This window comes from Heptranchias perlo, chromosome 36, assembly GCF_035084215.1.
Source record: "Heptranchias perlo isolate sHepPer1 chromosome 36, sHepPer1.hap1, whole genome shotgun sequence".
Lineage (NCBI taxonomy): Eukaryota > Metazoa > Chordata > Chondrichthyes > Hexanchiformes > Hexanchidae > Heptranchias > Heptranchias perlo.
In genome coordinates this window covers 16,808,290-16,825,369 of record NC_090360.1, presented here as the reverse complement: position 1 = coordinate 16,825,369, position 17,080 = coordinate 16,808,290, and the positions used below count along the sequence as shown (strand labels likewise).

Genomic DNA, 17,080 nt, shown 5'->3' with positions numbered 1-17,080 from the left:
GTGTGGTCAGATTCTAAAACATTTGTAGCGTAAACCCTGCCTTTTACACACTCATTCCATAACTGTGAGTAAAGGTGTCACACTGGTGGCCCTGAACATCACCTCACTAATATCTTCTTGATGACAGAAGGATTCAGACATACAGAATGCCATCTGGAAGCCGAGTTTCCCTGCTGTGAGGCAGGGACTACTGGAAGCATCCACTCCAAACTACCTGTAGCCCATGCAACAGGTGAATCACAAAATGCAAGCCCCATGTTAATACAGATTAAGCTTTTAAGTTGCATGACTCTGTAACTACTTACTTCAATTCTTAGAATAATAAAAATTATCCTGTATTGTTTTGAAAGATATCAAATTCTGGAAAAAAATACACACAGGCACGAAACACAGCATAGAGACACTTTCTCAAACATGTGGTGCAATGCTCCATTTGCTCCACCCATTAGATGGATTAGTTTCCTACCAACCAACCTTGATTGTAAAATATTGGTTATTAGGCTCAAGGGGTTGGTCCCTCAATTAGCAAAGCACCCTCAGATATCTGAATGTACTCTCATGATAATGCTCGATGGTTCTTCAAAATATTCCATTGTTCTATGGATAACCTTGACCCTCTGTTGATATTGTAATTGACCACTCAAAAGAAGCTTGATTGGTTTGAGTGGATCTTCTCAAAAAGAGTCCTAGTTAGGATGGGCTTTAGTCCATCCTTCTTGCATTGGATGTAGATTACTTATTCTGGACTGTAGTCCTCATTGTAGTGGGTGTTGGCATCATGCAGTTTTCCAGTGTATCAGTGTAAAGCACAAGTACCCACTGTCACTGAATTTGTTCACCCATCTATTGAAACTCTGGCAGTTGCCATTAGAAACTTGTGTGCAGAATTCACATGGGAGTCTCAGAGTGTCACATTTCTTATACACAGATGGTGTTATAGAGTCATAGAGTCATAGAGTTATACAGCACGGATAGAGGCCCTTCGGCCCATCGTGTCCGCGCCGGCCATCAGCCCTGTCTACTCTAATCCCATATTCCAGCATTTGGTCCGTAGCCTTGTATGCTATGGCATTTCAAGTGCTCATCCAAATGCTTCTTGAATGTTGTGAGGGTTCCTGCCTCCACAACCCTTTCAGGCAGTGAGTTCCAGACTCCAACCACCCTCTGGGTGAAAAAGTTCTTTCTCAAATCCCCTCTAAACCTCCCGCCTTTTACCTTGAATCTATGTCCCCTTGTTATAGTACCCTCAACGAAGGGAAAAAGCTCCTCAGTATCCATCCTATCTGTGCCCCTCATAATTTTGTACACCTCAATCATGTCCCCCCTCAGCCTCCTCTGCTCCAAGGAAAACAAACCCAATCTTCCCAGTCTCTCTTCATAGCTGAAGCGCTCCAGCCCTGGTAACATCCTGGTGAATCTCCTCTGCACCCTCTCCAAAGCGATCACATCCTTCCTGTAGTGTGGCGACCAGAACTGCACACAGTACTCCAGCTGTGGCCTAACCAGTGTTTTATACAGCTCCATCATAACCTCCTTGCTCTTATATTCTATGCCTCGGCTAATAAAGGCAAGTATCCCATATGCCTTCTTTACCACCTTATCTACCTGTTCCGCCGCCTTCAGGGATCTGTGAACTTGCACACCAACTCTGACCCTCTGTCTTGCCTAGGGTCCTCCCATTCATTGTGTATTCCCTTGCCTTGTTAGTCCCTCCAAAGTGCATCACCTCGCACTTTTCCGGGTTAAATTCCATTTGCCACTGTTCCGCCCATCTGACCAACCCATCTATATCGTCCTGCAGACTGAGGCTATCCTCCTCGCTATTTACCACCCTACCAATTTTTGTATCATCAGCGAACTTACTGATCATACCTTTTACATTCATATCCAAGTCATTAATGTAGACCACAAACAGCAAGGGACCCAGCACCGATCCCTGTGGTACCCCACTGGCCACAGGCTTCCAGTCACAAAAACAACCTTCGACCATCACCCTCTGCCTTCTGCCACTAAGCCAGTTTTGTATCCAAAGTGCCAAGGCACCCTGGATTCCATGGGCTCGTACCTTCTTGACCAGTCTCCTGTGCGGGACTTTATCGAAGGCCTTACTGAAATCCATGTATACCACATCCACTGCGTTACCCTCATCCACACGCCTAGTCACCCCCTCAAAAAATTCAATCAAATTAGTCAGACATGATCTTCCCTTGACAAAGCCATGTTGACTATCCCTGATTAATCCTTGCTTCTCCAAGTGGAGACTAATTTTGTCCTTCAGAATTTTTTCCAATAATTTTCCTACCACTGATGTTAGGCTCACTGGCCTGTAGTTCCCCGGTTTTTCCCTACTCCCCTTCTTGAATAATGGTATTACATTAGCGGTTCTCCAGTCCTCTGGCACATCCCCTGTGGCCAGAGAGGTTCTGAATATATGTGTCAGAGCCCCCGCAATCTCCTCCTTTGCCTCACACAGTAGCCTGGGATACATTTCATCCGGGCCTGGGGATTTATCCATTTTTAGGCCTGCTAAAACCGCCAATACCTCCTCCCGCTCGATGTTAATATGTTCGAGTATATCACAGTCCCCCTGCCGTATTTCTATGTCTACATCGTCCTTCTCCATAGTGAAAACAGATGCAAAAAATTCATTTAGAACCCCTCCTACATCTGCCGGCTCCACACACAGATTGCCATTTTTGTCCCTAATGGGCCCTATTTTTTCCCTAGTCATCCTCTTACCCTTAATATACTTATAAAACATCTTAGGATTTTCCTTTATTTTGCTCGCCAGTGTTATTTCATGGCCCCTCCTTGATCTCCTAATTTCTTTTTTAAGTATCCCCCTGCACTTTTTGTACTCCTCTAGGGCTTCCTCTGTCTTTAGCCTTTTGTATCTGCCAAAAGCCCTCCTTTTTTTCCTAATCCATTCTCGTATATCCCCTGACATCCAAGGTTCCCTGGAGTTCTTGGAACCACCCTTGACCTTTACGGGAACATGTTGCCATTGTATGGTCTCAATCTCCCTTCTGAAAGACTCCCATTGCTCCGATGCGGATTTTCCTACAAGCAGCTGATCCCAGTCCATTTTGGCCAGATCCTGCCTTATCCTATTAAAATCGGCCTTCCCCCAATTTAGAACCTTTATTTCCGGCCCCTCCCTGTCCTTTTCCATGACCACCTTAAATCTCACCAAATTATGGTCACTGTCACCAAAGTGCTCACCTACTAGCACTTCTTCCACTTGGCCGGCCACATTCCCTAGAATTAGGTCCAGTACCGCCCCCTCTCTTGTAGGACTTTCTACATGCTGGCTCAAAAAGCTCTCCTGGATGCACGTTAAGAATTTTGTACCCTCGAAGCCTTTTACACTCTGAGTATCCCAGTTAATATTGGGGAAGTTGAAATCCCCCACTATTATTACCCTATTATTTGCACAATTTTCTGAGATTTGCCTACATATCTGTTCCTCTATCTCCCCCTGACTGTTTGGGGGCCTATAGTACACTCCCATCAAAGTGCTTGCCCCCTTTTTGTTTTTAAGCTCCACCCATATGGCCTCATTTGAGGAACCTGCTAATATATCATCCCTCCTTATGGCAGTAATTGATTCTTTAATTAATATTGCGACCCCCCCTCCTCTTATACCTCCCCCTCTGTCTCGCCTGAAGATTCTGTACCCCGGAATATTGAGCTGCCAGTCTTGCCCCTCCCTCAACCATGTCTCTGTGACAGCAACAATATCATACTCCCATGTGTTTATCAACACCTTCAGTTCATCCACCTTATTCGCAAGACTCCTTGCATTAAAATAGATGCCATCCAGCCTTGCCCTCACATATTTGCCCTGTCTTCCAAGCTGACTTATTTTTTTCTCTATATTTGGCTGCACATCACCCCCTATTGTAGCTCCACTCTGTATCCCATCCCCCTGCCAAGTTGTCCTATTTCCCAAGCCTCTCTCCAGCATTATAGTTATTTACTGCAAAGTGCAAGGCAGAAGGCCTCATCTCAATGATTCAGGGACTCTTTCCCCTTTCAGTACCATGCAAATTCAGGTTCTCAGCATTAATGCTGTGCTGAAATTGGGGATAGGAGCTCAGAGGAGATTTCTCATAATGTGACATAAAAGACGGAGCGACACATTCTTATCACAAACTGCAGACAGCTCACAATCCTGCAAGGGTGATTTTTATGATATCTCCAAATGAAACATTTGCTGACTCAGACACGTGTGCAGACAAAAATTACCAGACTGCTCACGAGTGAATTAAGAATCTGAGCTCATGCACACGTCAACTATTTTCATTCCATTAATTCCTTTTGTGTTTTGAAAAAAAAATCTGATCCAAAATGTGCAAAATGGTCATTTGCATAGTATGTCAGCACAGTAGGAGTTATAGGACAGAAAGCTCTCCATTTTCACTGTGTTTATTCTACCCCTGACTGGCTCTGCAGCTGTAAAGCATTTGTTCCCGTAACTTGCTGAAGGAATGGCATTGCTTTGGGTATCCTGTATCATATTTTGTTGACCTGTCCAAGTATGCATTCTAATTGGGCAGGAATCCTCCTGACCAGATCCATGAAATCCTTCGCTTATTTTTGATCTTTGAACCCAAACATCATCATTGGGCTCTCAGGTAGGCAGTCACAGAAACCCTTATCTACAAGAGCCAACAAGTAGTAGGCCTGGCAGCAAGAAGGGGCCCTTTGGCAGGGCATATCTGGAATGACATTGTACATCCAAGCACTAACAGTTCAGTAATAGCACAGGAAGTGGGAAAAGGAAAAAAAGAACCACAGAGATAAAGCAATGACCCATGTAGTTTTATTCTACTACAGGAGTTTTGGCTCTGTGTAGGTTTTATGTTCTGACATGTCCATTGTTCAAATACTTTTCTTGCCTACCCATGTTATTGACATATTCAAAGGAAAATAGATTAAAAACACAAAGGATACGCACAGGTGTTTCATTAAGGAGTCAGTTGATCTTGATATCGAATATCCTCAAAACAAAATTGCACATCAAACCAAACATGACAAAGGGTGACATTTAACACATATTCACCTCCTCCTTCAATCCACAATGTAAAGGTCATGAGTGCATCCAGTCAACCTCTGAACAAAACCTTACTGATATTATAGAAGACTCACTATAAGCAATAAAATCAAGGTTAAAGCTACCTCTACAATATACACTATGAAATTAACAGATACGTGGGAGTGATTTCAAACCAGTCCTCTCAGGAGTGACATGAATTCTCAAGTGATTTGAGTTTTCTTTGAGGTTTCTGGTGTTTACTGAACACCTCAATAACATAACTGCCTGAGAATCACTCCTATATTTATACGAGATTTAAAATTTCCAGGGAAAGGGTCTCATTTTTCTTGACAAGCGTATGTCACAATCAGCATAAAAATCATTGCATGTTAAGGATATGAACCAAACTAATGCAATACAAAATGGAATAAATCCCTTACAAAAAATTGAAATGTATTTATATATTAGGTGGCCTCCAATGGCTTTGCACATGGGGTCTGGTGAAGAACTGTGACATTTAGTTGCTAAGCTGCATTACAAATTGAATAGTCAGGTGGTGAAGGATAGAATACTAGAGCCTGGTCTTCAGTTGCTTCCAAGCCTTTATTCACAGAGATCAAACAACCCACATCCTAGATAGACTCTCTTATAAATGGATACAAGTGTTCCCAATTGATACACACCACCTGAATACAATTAACACTAATTGATGTAAATCACATGGATACAATTAACAAGCTGCTCAAGTACACCCTGTACCTAAGTGGTCTAAATAGGTCCTGAGCTTATTTCCTGAGCAGAAATTGATAGCCAAGTTCCGCACCCATGAGGACGGCCTCAACCGGGATCTTGGGTTCATGTCACGCTACAGCAAAGGGAAAAAAAAGTTATCTGTTTTTAATATTCTCTCTCTCTCTCTCTCTCTGCCATTTGGGTCTCTTTCTCTCTGTCTGTATAATTTGACACAATGTATGTTCAGTGTACTGGGACGTACTGTTCTCCGTGGCTAATCTGTCTGAACACCAACGACACCTTTTGATTGGTGTGATGGTGTCCCAGCCCAATATAAGATATGCGATTTGAGAACCTTTCACTCATTCACCTGACGAAGGGGATAATCTCTGAAAGCTTGTGATTTTAAAATAAATTTGTTGGACTATAACCTGGTGTTGTAAGATTCCTTACATTTGTCCACCCCAGTCCATCACCGGCATCTCCACATCATATTTCTGTTTTGGTGAGAGAAGTTCGCAGATTGCCAGCTTCTTGTATATTTCTGGCTCCAGTTCAGGAAAACAAAAAGCATGCTTTTGTTTTTCTTTTTTTTAATACTTTTGACACTTCAAGATGTGATGTCTGGATTGTGATTTCTGCAGGGCGATGATCACTTTCAAAACCTTTATATACATTGATAGATTATACATTATACAGAGAATAATTTTAAGGCAGGAATCTGACCTTGTGGTTACTTCTTGAACCTCACTTTGTTCATGGAGTCACTTAAGACCTGTTCTAATGCCTTGGTAATTGCTCTCAGTTGCCCATAATTCACAATAAGCTAGTGCCCTACATTATTTAACAGATACATTCATAATGTATCAAAGCATATTATGATTGGTAATTTTTCTTTCTCCTTCCAATTTTCTTCCGCCCCCCGCCCCCCGCCCACCCTGAAAGCAGTGACTTGCACTGGGATACAGTTCCATGGTGCTGGCAACTTGGCCGTTTATCATGAAAGGGCCAAGACAGAGAGTGCAAACAGGAGGTCAGACCATGTGGAAACCCAATCCTGTCCTTGCCCAGTATACACATCTTCTAGCAGGGGCACTGGACAGTGATCAAAGGTCCAAAATCTGGTTAGGTTTTTCTCTCTCCAGCACATGCTAATTGTAGTCCAGCTGAGAGATGAACCAACTCAGGACAGAACAAGGATTGAACCTAGGATCTTCCTGGTCTCTAAGGCTCATTACCATGCTGGGTAACGCACAAACCTACATAATGTTTATGGAATTCCCAATAAATAATCATAATAAAAAAAAATCTACAGTGTGTCACCGCATAGTTTGGATTTCACAGAAAGAATCACAAAAACTGGAACTGCAACAGAATCCTTCCTACCTTAACAACTGGTTCCCCAATGCCTCCATTCTGAAATATCCAGTGAACTGTGGGGATTAATCCATAGGCAGCGATAAAACAGAAGAGCAGAATGCGCAGCTTGTGGCAATGCTGGGAGGCATACTGTGGATGGATTTGTGTGAGGAACATCACAAAAATCATGGCCAGCACGGTTATAAGGTACACTTGTCTCCAATACTGCTTTGAGAAGGAAAAAAAAGACACGTAATTACACTGTTAATACTAGGGGCTATTTCATTGCATTATTAGATGCTATGATGCTCTTTATCAATGACAAATTTTCAAATGTTTTCTTATGCATATTACTAATATCCACCAGGCATTAACACTTCATCAGAGTTTGAAAAAACTAAACATAACTTTAAAAAAGAAAATGCTCCACCTGCCAATATCACTTTCAAGCAGCAATACATTTTAATAATTTGATTACTGAACTGAATCAGATCAGAACACATTTATCTGTGACAGAACTTTGACCAATAGCTTCACTGATTAAGCACGCAAAATCACTTTTGTTTGATTCTTTGGATGATGTGGATCGAATGGAATTACTTTGAGTTCTGAAGACTTTCTTCAATTGACATACATCCCGTAATTACCCCACCCTTGATCAGTTGCCCTGCTCAGTGTCTACTTCCCTCCCTTGTACAGCATTCTGAACCATTCTACTATGTGCAACACTATATAAGTGTAAGTGATTCTTAGAAAGGGGTGATTTTGAATAGTTTTAATTTGTTTCAAGCATTGGTTAGTGAGTGGTTTAACACTCTGTCAGAGTACAAGAATAATCATATAAATGGACAGGCCTTGGATTCATTATTAAGTCAACAAGGCTGGTTTCCTTTTAAGCTGGATTCAAATATTTAGTGGCCCTCGTCTTCTTTATAAACCTATGTTCTCCCCCAATATTCAGGTCGTTGATTAATGGTCTACATTTCTCTCATCTTTAACGGGAAAGGCAGCGCTTTGAAAATTAATGTTCTCAAACAACTGTTGTAACTTTTTGAAATTCTTCAAACGCAGGTACATCGAGTCATCTTTTACGGTACATATCATCTCATTCTTCAGGCTCTATGAAAGGGTAAGTGACCTTGTATTAAATTGTCTTGGACAGCTCAGATATGCCCGCTCTGAACTGGGTACATGTGCTGGATGAGTATGTGCAAGTGGTGTGAAGCAGGAATGCTCCCTGTTTATTTCTATTGCTAATCTCGTGTCTAAGTCTAGCCTATTACTTGCTGTAAGTCTTACCCTACCATTTGGGCTGGAACCAAATATGTGCAAATTCACATTTCCTACATAACCACAACCTTCACACTTCACAGTAATTCAACTCTTGCGTGAAGCACTTTGAGACATTTCTGAGAAGAGTGGTAAGACGTACTATAAATACAAGTTGCCTTTTTATAAATTAAGGGAGAGTTTCTGGTGTGGGTTTATGCCAATGAAGATTGTGCAAAGTCACATTTCACTTAAGACTTTTACAGTTATCGGACAGAGAAGACTTTGATCTCATCAGTCTGTGCTGGATTTGAATCAAGGTCCCAGCAGCGAAAGGTCTATGTACCATCAGTCCCACTAAGGTCTACTATCTATATGTTCATATATCAGTCACCAACTGAGAGGTTACGATAATTATGTTGAGAGTACTTTTTAATAAGTCAACAGTTACTCTTTTTTTAAGAAAAAAATCTACTCACCTCAGCACAGTAAAAGGCATAAAAGACTCCTGGAACATAACATCCCAGCATTCCTACTGAGACGCCAGCATAGTCAAGAGCAAGCCACTGCTGGCTGGTTTTCTCTGAGTGGTGGCAGCAGAAGAGGTGGTAGCCCGCAGAGCAGAGCATGCAGAACTGCGGATGATACCAAACCAATCAACAGTTACACAGTGTTAAATTTCAGGCTTAACCCACAATATCCCGCCATAGACAAACAAAAATGATCACAGGCCCGTTCAGTTTTAAATACATGCTGATCAGGGCCTAGAAGTGAATTTCTAACAAAACTGGAATTAGAGGAACGTTGTGATAACATTTGTACCCCACGTGTGATGATTTGATCGATTGGGGCTTGAGTGACTTCCAAGTTAGTTATATGGTCAATGCCAATATATGGGATGTAAATGATATCCCAGAACTCATTTACCAGTTATACAATTATAATTAAATGTAAATAATGACTTTAAATTCAAACAATATTGTTCTGTGGATTCTGGCAAAGTCAGTGTGAATCTTTCTCTCTATTTTCACCAAACTCCCCAACACATTGTGCTGTCTGCTGTCAATTATAGGCAGCAAATAAAACATGAAAAATATTTCTCATCACATGAAGTATAATTTAATATTAACTGGGACTTGGTTCTTCTATTGCGAAACCTAGTTATATAATACTGAATTTGAACACGATGTGGGCAATCATAGGGGGTCATTTTAACCCCCAAGGATGGATGGGAAGCTAAAAATTGTAAGAATGTAAAACCCAACACTAATCTGCCCACTTCCGGTTTTAACAGAGACGGGTCAGTCAGTAGAATGTTTTAAGGAGGCTGCGTGCCTCCACATTAATAGCTTTTTTTATTTGCAACTCCTGAGGGACAGGATTTCCGGGCCTTATGATTCTTGCCACGTATGAGGAGGCGAGAAGGGCTGGGTCAACAGTTAAGTGCTTTTATTGCACTGCTCGTGGGCCAGAAGGAACAGGAGTATTTCCTCCAGGCCCAACAAGCTTACCCTCCGCGATCTGACGCCGCCCCCGCCCCCCACAAGTCCGACCTCCTCCCCCATGATGTCCGAACCTCCCACACCACGGATGTTCCACATCCCGGTGTCCGAAACCCCCCATGCGATATCGGACACCCCCGCCATGACTGACCCTCTTCCCTGATCTCCGGCCCCAAGCCCCCCAATGTCAGATTTAGCTCGTGGTTGGTTCCAAGTCTGCTGGGGGGGGGGGGGGGGAGGGGTCGGTTGGACGGCAGGGGTCAGAAGGGTGGGGGGATGGACTGACGCGGGGCGGGGGGGGTGACGGACGGGCGCGGGGCGGGGGGGGTGACGGACGGGCGCGGGGCGGGGGGGGTGACGGACGGGCGCGGGGCGGGGGGGGTGACGGACGGGCGCGGGGCGGGGGGGGTGACGGACGGGCGCGGGGCGGGGGGGTGACGGACGGGCGCGGGGCGGGGGGGTGACGGACGGGCGCGGGGCGGGGGGGTGACGGACGGGCGCGGGGCGGGGGGGTGACGGACGGGCGCGGGGCGGGGGGGTGACGGACGGGCGCGGGGCGGGGGGGTGACGGACGGGCGCGGGGCGGGGGGGTGACGGACGGGCGCGGGGCGGGGGGGTGACGGACGGGCGCGGGGCGGGGGGGTGACGGACGGGCGCGGGGCGGGGGGGTGACGGACGGGCGCGGGGCGGGGGGGTGACGGACGGGCGCGGGGCGGGGGGGTGACGGACGGGCGCGGGGCGGGGGGGTGACGGACGGGCGCGGGGCGGGGGGGTGACGGACGGGCGCGGGGCGGGGGGGTGACGGACGGGCGCGGGGCGGGGGGGTGACGGACGGGCGCGGGGCGGGGGGGTGACGGACGGGCGCGGGGCGGGGGGGTGACGGACGGGCGCGGGGCGGGGGGGTGACGGACGGGCGCGGGGCGGGGGGGTGACGGACGGGCGCGGGGCGGGGGGGTGACGGACGGGCGCGGGGCGGGGGGGTGACGGACGGGCGCGGGGCGGGGGGGGTGACGGACGGGCGCGGGGCGGGGGGGTGACGGACGGGCGCGGGGCGGGGGGGTGACGGACGGGCGCGGGGCGGGGGGGTGACGGACGGGCGCGGGGCGGGGGGGTGACGGACGGGCGCGGGGCGGGGGGGGTGACGGACGGGCGCGGGGCGGGGGGGTGACGGACGGGCGCGGGGCGGGGGGGTGACGGACGGGCGCGGGGCGGGGGGGTGACGGACGGGCGCGGGGCGGGGGGGTGACGGACGGGCGCGGGGCGGGGGGGTGACGGACGGGCGCGGGGCGGGGGGGTGACGGACGGGCGCGGGGCGGGGGGGTGACGGACGGGCGCGGGGCGGGGGGGTGACGGACGGGCGCGGGGCGGGGGGGTGACGGACGGGCGCGGGGCGGGGGGGTGACGGACGGGCGCGGGGCGGGGGGGTGACGGACGGGCGCGGGGCGGGGGGGTGACGGACGGGCGCGGGGCGGGGGGGTGACGGACGGGCGCGGGGCGGGGGGGTGACGGACGGGCGCGGGGCGGGGGGGTGACGGACGGGCGCGGGGCGGGGGGGTGACGGACGGGCGCGGGGCGGGGGGGTGACGGACGGGCGCGGGGCGGTGACGGACGGGCGCGGGCGGGGTGACGGACGGGCGCGGGGCGGGGGGGTGACGGACGGGCGCGGGGCGGGGGGGTGACGGACGGGCGCGGGGCGGGGGGGTGACGGACGGGCGCGGGGCGGGGGGGTGACGGACGGGCGCGGGGCGGGGGGGTGACGGACGGGCGCGGGGCGGGGGGGTGACGGACGGGCGCGGGGCGGGGGGGTGACGGACGGGCGCGGGGCGGGGGGGTGACGGACGGGCGCGGGGCGGGGGGGTGACGGACGGGCGCGGGGCGGGGGGGTGACGGACGGGCGCGGGGCGGGGGGGTGACGGACGGGCGCGGGGCGGGGGGGTGACGGACGGGCGCGGGGCGGGGGGTGACGGACGGGCGCGGGGCGGGGGGGTGACGGACGGGCGCGGGGCGGGGGGGTGACGGACGGGCGCGGGGCGGGGGGGTGACGGACGGGCGCGGGGCGGGGGGGTGACGGACGGGCGCGGGGCGGGGGGGTGACGGACGGGCGCGGGGCGGGGGGGTGACGGACGGGCGCGGGGCGGGGGGGTGACGGACGGGCGCGGGGCGGGGGGGTGACGGACGGGCGCGGGGCGGGGGGGTGACGGACGGGCGCGGGGCGGGGGGGTGACGGACGGGCGCGGGGCGGGGGGGTGACGGACGGGCGCGGGGCGGGGGGGTGACGGACGGGCGCGGGGCGGGGGGGTGACGGACGGGCGCGGGGCGGGGGGGTGACGGACGGGCGCGGGGCGGGGGGGTGACGGACGGGCGCGGGGCGGGGGGGTGACGGACGGGCGCGGGGCGGGGGGGTGACGGACGGGCGCGGGGCGGGGGGGTGACGGACGGGCGCGGGGCGGGGGGGTGACGGACGGGCGCGGGGCGGGGGGGTGACGGACGGGCGCGGGGCGGGGGGGTGACGGACGGGCGCGGGGCGGGGGGGTGACGGACGGGCGCGGGGCGGGGGGGTGACGGACGGGCGCGGGGCGGGGGGGGTGACGGACGGGCGCGGGGCGGGGGGGTGACGGACGGGCGCGGGGCGGGGGGGTGACGGACGGGCGCGGGGCGGGGGGGTGACGGACGGGCGCGGGGCGGGGGGGTGACGGACGGGCGCGGGGCGGGGGGGTGACGGACGGGCGCGGGGCGGGGGGGTGACGGACGGGCGCGGGGCGGGGGGGTGACGGACGGGCGCGGGGCGGGGGGGTGACGGACGGGCGCGGGGCGGGGGGGTGACGGACGGGCGCGGGGCGGGGGGGTGACGGACGGGCGCGGGGCGGGGGGGTGACGGACGGGCGCGGGGCGGGGGGGTGACGGACGGGCGCGGGGCGGGGGGGTGACGGACGGGCGCGGGGCGGGGGGGTGACGGACGGGCGCGGGGCGGGGGGGGACGGACGGGCGCGGGGCGGGGGGGGACGGACGGGCGCGGGGCGGGGGGGGACGGACGGGCGCGGGGCGGGGGGGGACGGACGGGCGCGGGGCGGGGGGGGACGGACGGGCGCGGGGCGGGGGGGGACGGACGGGCGCGGGGCGGGGGGGGACGGACGGGCGCGGGGCGGGGGGGGACGGACGGGCGCGGGGCGGGGGGGGACGGACGGGCGCGGGGCGGGGGGGGACGGACGGGCGCGGGGCGGGGGGGGACGGACGGGCGCGGGGCGGGGGGGGACGGACGGGCGCGGGGCGGGGGGGGACGGACGGGCGCGGGGCGGGGGGGGACGGACGGGCGCGGGGCGGGGGGGGACGGACGGGCGCGGGGCGGGGGGGGACGGACGGGCGCGGGGCGGGGGGGGACGGACGGGCGCGGGGCGGGGGGGGACGGACGGGCGCGGGGCGGGGGGGGACGGACGGGCGCGGGGCGGGGGGGGACGGACGGGCGCGGGGCAGGGGGGGACGGACGGGCGCGGGGCAGGGGGGGACGGACGGGCGCGGGGCAGGGGGGGACGGACGGGCGCGGGGCAGGGGGGGACGGACGGGCGCGGGGCAGGGGGGGACGGACGGGCGCGGGGCAGGGGGGGACGGACGGGCGCGGGGGACGGACGGGCGCGGGGGACGGACGGGCGCGGGGGACGGACGGGCGCGGGGCGGGGGGGACGGACGGGCGCGGGGCGGGGGGGACGGACGGGCGCGGGGCGGGGGGGACGGACGGGCGCGGGGCGGGGGGGACGGACGGGCGCGGGGCAGGGGGGGACGGACGGGCGCGGGGCGGGGGGTACGGACGGGCGCGGGGCTGGGGGTACGGACGGGCGTGGGGCGGGGGGTACGGACGGGCGCGGGGGACGGACGGGCGCGGGGCGGGGGAGACGGACGGGCGCGGGGCGGGGGAGACGGACGGGCGCGGGGCGGGGGGGGACGGACGGGCGCGGGGCGGGGGGGACGGACGGGAGCGGGGCGGGGGGGACGGACGGGCGCGGGGCGGGGGGGACGGACGGGCGCGGGGCAGGGTGGGACGGACGGGCGCGGGGCGGGGGGGACGGACGGGCGCGGGGCGGGGGGGACGGACGGGCGCGGGGCGGGGGGGACGGACGGGCGCGGGGCAGGGGGGGACGGACGGGCGCGGGGCGGGGGGGGACGGACGGGCGCGGGGCGGGGGGGGACGGACGGGCGCGGGGCGGGGGGGGACGGACGGGCGCGGGGCGGGGGGGGACGGACGGGCGCGGGGCGGGGGGGACGGACGGGCGCGGGGCGGGGGGGGACGGACGGGCGCGGGGCGGGGGGGGACGGACGGGCGCGGGGCAGGGGGGGACGGACGGGCGCGGGGCAGGGGGGGACGGACGGGCGCGGGGCAGGGGGGGACGGACGGGCGCGGGGCAGGGGGGGACGGACGGGCGCGGGGCAGGGGGGGACGGACGGGCGCGGGGCAGGGGGGGACGGACGGGCGCGGGGCAGGGGGGGACGGACGGGCGCGGGGGACGGACGGGCGCGGGGGACGGACGGGCGCGGGGGACGGACGGGCGCGGGGCGGGGGGGACGGACGGGCGCGGGGCGGGGGGGACGGACGGGCGCGGGGCGGGGGGGACGGACGGGCGCGGGGCGGGGGGGACGGACGGGCGCGGGGCAGGGGGGGACGGACGGGCGCGGGGCGGGGGGTACGGACGGGCGCGGGGCTGGGGGTACGGACGGGCGTGGGGCGGGGGGTACGGACGGGCGCGGGGGACGGACGGGCGCGGGGCGGGGGAGACGGACGGGCGCGGGGCGGGGGAGACGGACGGGCGCGGGGCGGGGGGGGACGGACGGGCGCGGGGCGGGGGGGACGGACGGGAGCGGGGCGGGGGGGACGGACGGGCGCGGGGCGGGGGGGACGGACGGGCGCGGGGCAGGGTGGGACGGACGGGCGCGGGGCGGGGGGGACGGACGGGCGCGGGGCGGGGGGGACGGACGGGCGCGGGGCGGGGGGGACGGACGGGCGCGGGGCAGGGGGGGACGGACGGGCGCGGGGCGGGGGGTACGGACGGGCGTGGGGCGGGGGGTACGGACGGGGGCGGGGGGTACGGACGGGCGCGGGGGACGGACGGGCGCGGGGCGGGGGGGACGGACGGGCGCGGGGCGGGGGAGACGGACGGGCGCGGGGCGGGGGAGACGGACGGGCGCGGGGCGGGGGGGGACGGACGGGCGCGGGGCGGGGGGGACGGACGGGAGCGGGGCGGGGGGGACGGACGGGCGCGGGGCGGGGGGGACGGACGGGCGCGGGGCGGGGGGGACGGACGGGCGCGGGGGACGGACCGGCGCGGGGGGACGGACCGGCGCGGGGGGACGGACGGGCGCGGGGGGACGGACGGGCGCGGGGGGACGGACGGGCGCGGGGGGACGGACGGGCGCGGGGGGACGGACGGGCGCGGGGGGACGGACGGGCGCGGGGGGACGGACGGGCGCGGGGGGATGGACGGGCATGGGGCGGGGCGGACAGCGGCGGGGCAGGGTTGGGATGGGGTCGGGTCAGATGGGGTCGGGTGGCGGCCTGTCTATCTGGCTGCTTGTTGGGCAGGAAACCTCTTAAAAAAATTTAAAAGACATCCTGGCATGAAAATGGTCAGGACGTCTGGGAAATCCTTAGGTCCAGGTTTCCCGTCCGGAAATGCTCCCCAGCTCCAAATCAAAATCAGGGCCATTGAATCTGATGCAGAATATTAAACGCAAAATTGTATGTATGCACTAAATGTGGATCAATACTGAAACCTCCCAACATTCAGAACAATAGCTTTAGGGAGATGTATGGAGTCGACGCCGAGGAAGTGCCCCGTTTGACTTTCCCTCCTTTGGGACTCACAGCCCCCACTTATCACTGCCCATAGCTGTGTGCCCAAGACCAAAACGCATGTTGCACCAATCTTGGGCATTGGTGTGCTAACGTGCAATTTCTTCGACCCCCTGCCCCTTGCCCTCTTCCCCGCTTACTTATACCTTTTTAAGCATACACTTACCTGAAAACAAAAGCCAAAAATAATGAAAACAATGTAGTCATCCCTGGTGCTATTCGATGACGGTAACAGGAAGCAAGTATCATGTAGACCCATGAGGAAGAACAAGAAAAACCCCAGCAAGTGGCTCCATATATTCACACTCTCGTTGGACAAAACAAAGAGGCTGTTTTCAATAAGAGCAGATTGAAAACACAACAATGTAAGTGAAATACATGCTTGTTACATTTGAATGCTGTAAGATTTAGATTAGATAGATGCGTAATGTGGACATGAAAGATACTTTGTATTCAAATCACCCACATTCTCAAATAAATATCATTTTGGAAAACAAATTATTATTATGGCGACACCAAATTAGCTAAAAATAGACATACTACAGCAAAAATACACCAACTGCCCTCAGAGACCATGGAAAACACAGCCAGGGTTTGCATTCCTGATGGGAGTGCACATATGTGGACGCTGGGCGAGGGCAGGATCAGGCTTGGTAGAGATTACTGTGCAAGAGGACAGGGCTCTAAAAATCCAGGATTAAAACATTAAACGGTGGGGTTAAGGATGGGGAGATGGAGACAACAACTGGATTTCAGCTAAAGACCAGAGAGTTGTGGATTTGAACCTGATACCATGAGTCTGACAACTCAGTACATTGCGGGTGGACAGTTGCACTGTTGGATGAGATGTGAAATTGAGACTCTCTCTATCTGTCCTGGTGGTTCAGATAAAAGATCCCTTCGCACTATACAAAGAAAAACAGGGAATAACATTACTCCCTCAGCCAATACCACCCTGGTTATTCATCTCATTGCTGTTGTGGAATCTTGCTGTCTGCAAAACTACCACTATGTTTCCCTACATAAGTCACTGCACTTCAAAATTGACAGCATACGAAGCTTGGAGACTTTCCTCGGGGCTGTGAAAAGGTGCTACATACATTATTCTTCAGTGCACCCATCCAGAATGAGATGGTCAAATGGAGAATGCCTTGTTTAAGAGATAACGGACAATTTGCAGAGTGGGTAGTAGGCGATGGGCAGCCAAAGAGTCGCTGATGGGTTGGGGGATTGGGGGTGTGGGGTTGATGATGGGTCAGAGATTGAAGAAGTTGATCCCGAAAGAACGTAGTGGACATTCAGAGAGGCCTTAGGAGGAAGACAAGCAACAGCAGCTTACTT

At 56.9% G+C, this 17,080-nt stretch overlaps 1 protein-coding gene across 3 annotated transcripts in view; it reads right to left on the bottom strand.

Annotated features, from left to right (window-relative positions):
* Positions 1-17,080, bottom strand: part of LOC137304145 (progestin and adipoQ receptor family member 3-like) — a 30,683-nt gene that overhangs the window by 8,057 nt on the left and 5,546 nt on the right. For 2 of the 3 annotated variants that reach the window (XM_067972642.1, XM_067972644.1), the window contains exons 3-5: positions 15,906-16,068; positions 8,878-9,033; positions 7,157-7,357 (exon numbers count right to left, since the gene is read on the bottom strand). In XM_067972642.1, coding sequence (XP_067828743.1) covers positions 7,157-7,357; positions 8,878-9,033; positions 15,906-16,068 — 520 coding nt within the window. The remainder of the gene's footprint in view (positions 1-7,156; positions 7,358-8,877; positions 9,034-15,905; positions 16,069-17,080) is intronic. The other variant, XM_067972643.1, reaches the window with a different exon arrangement.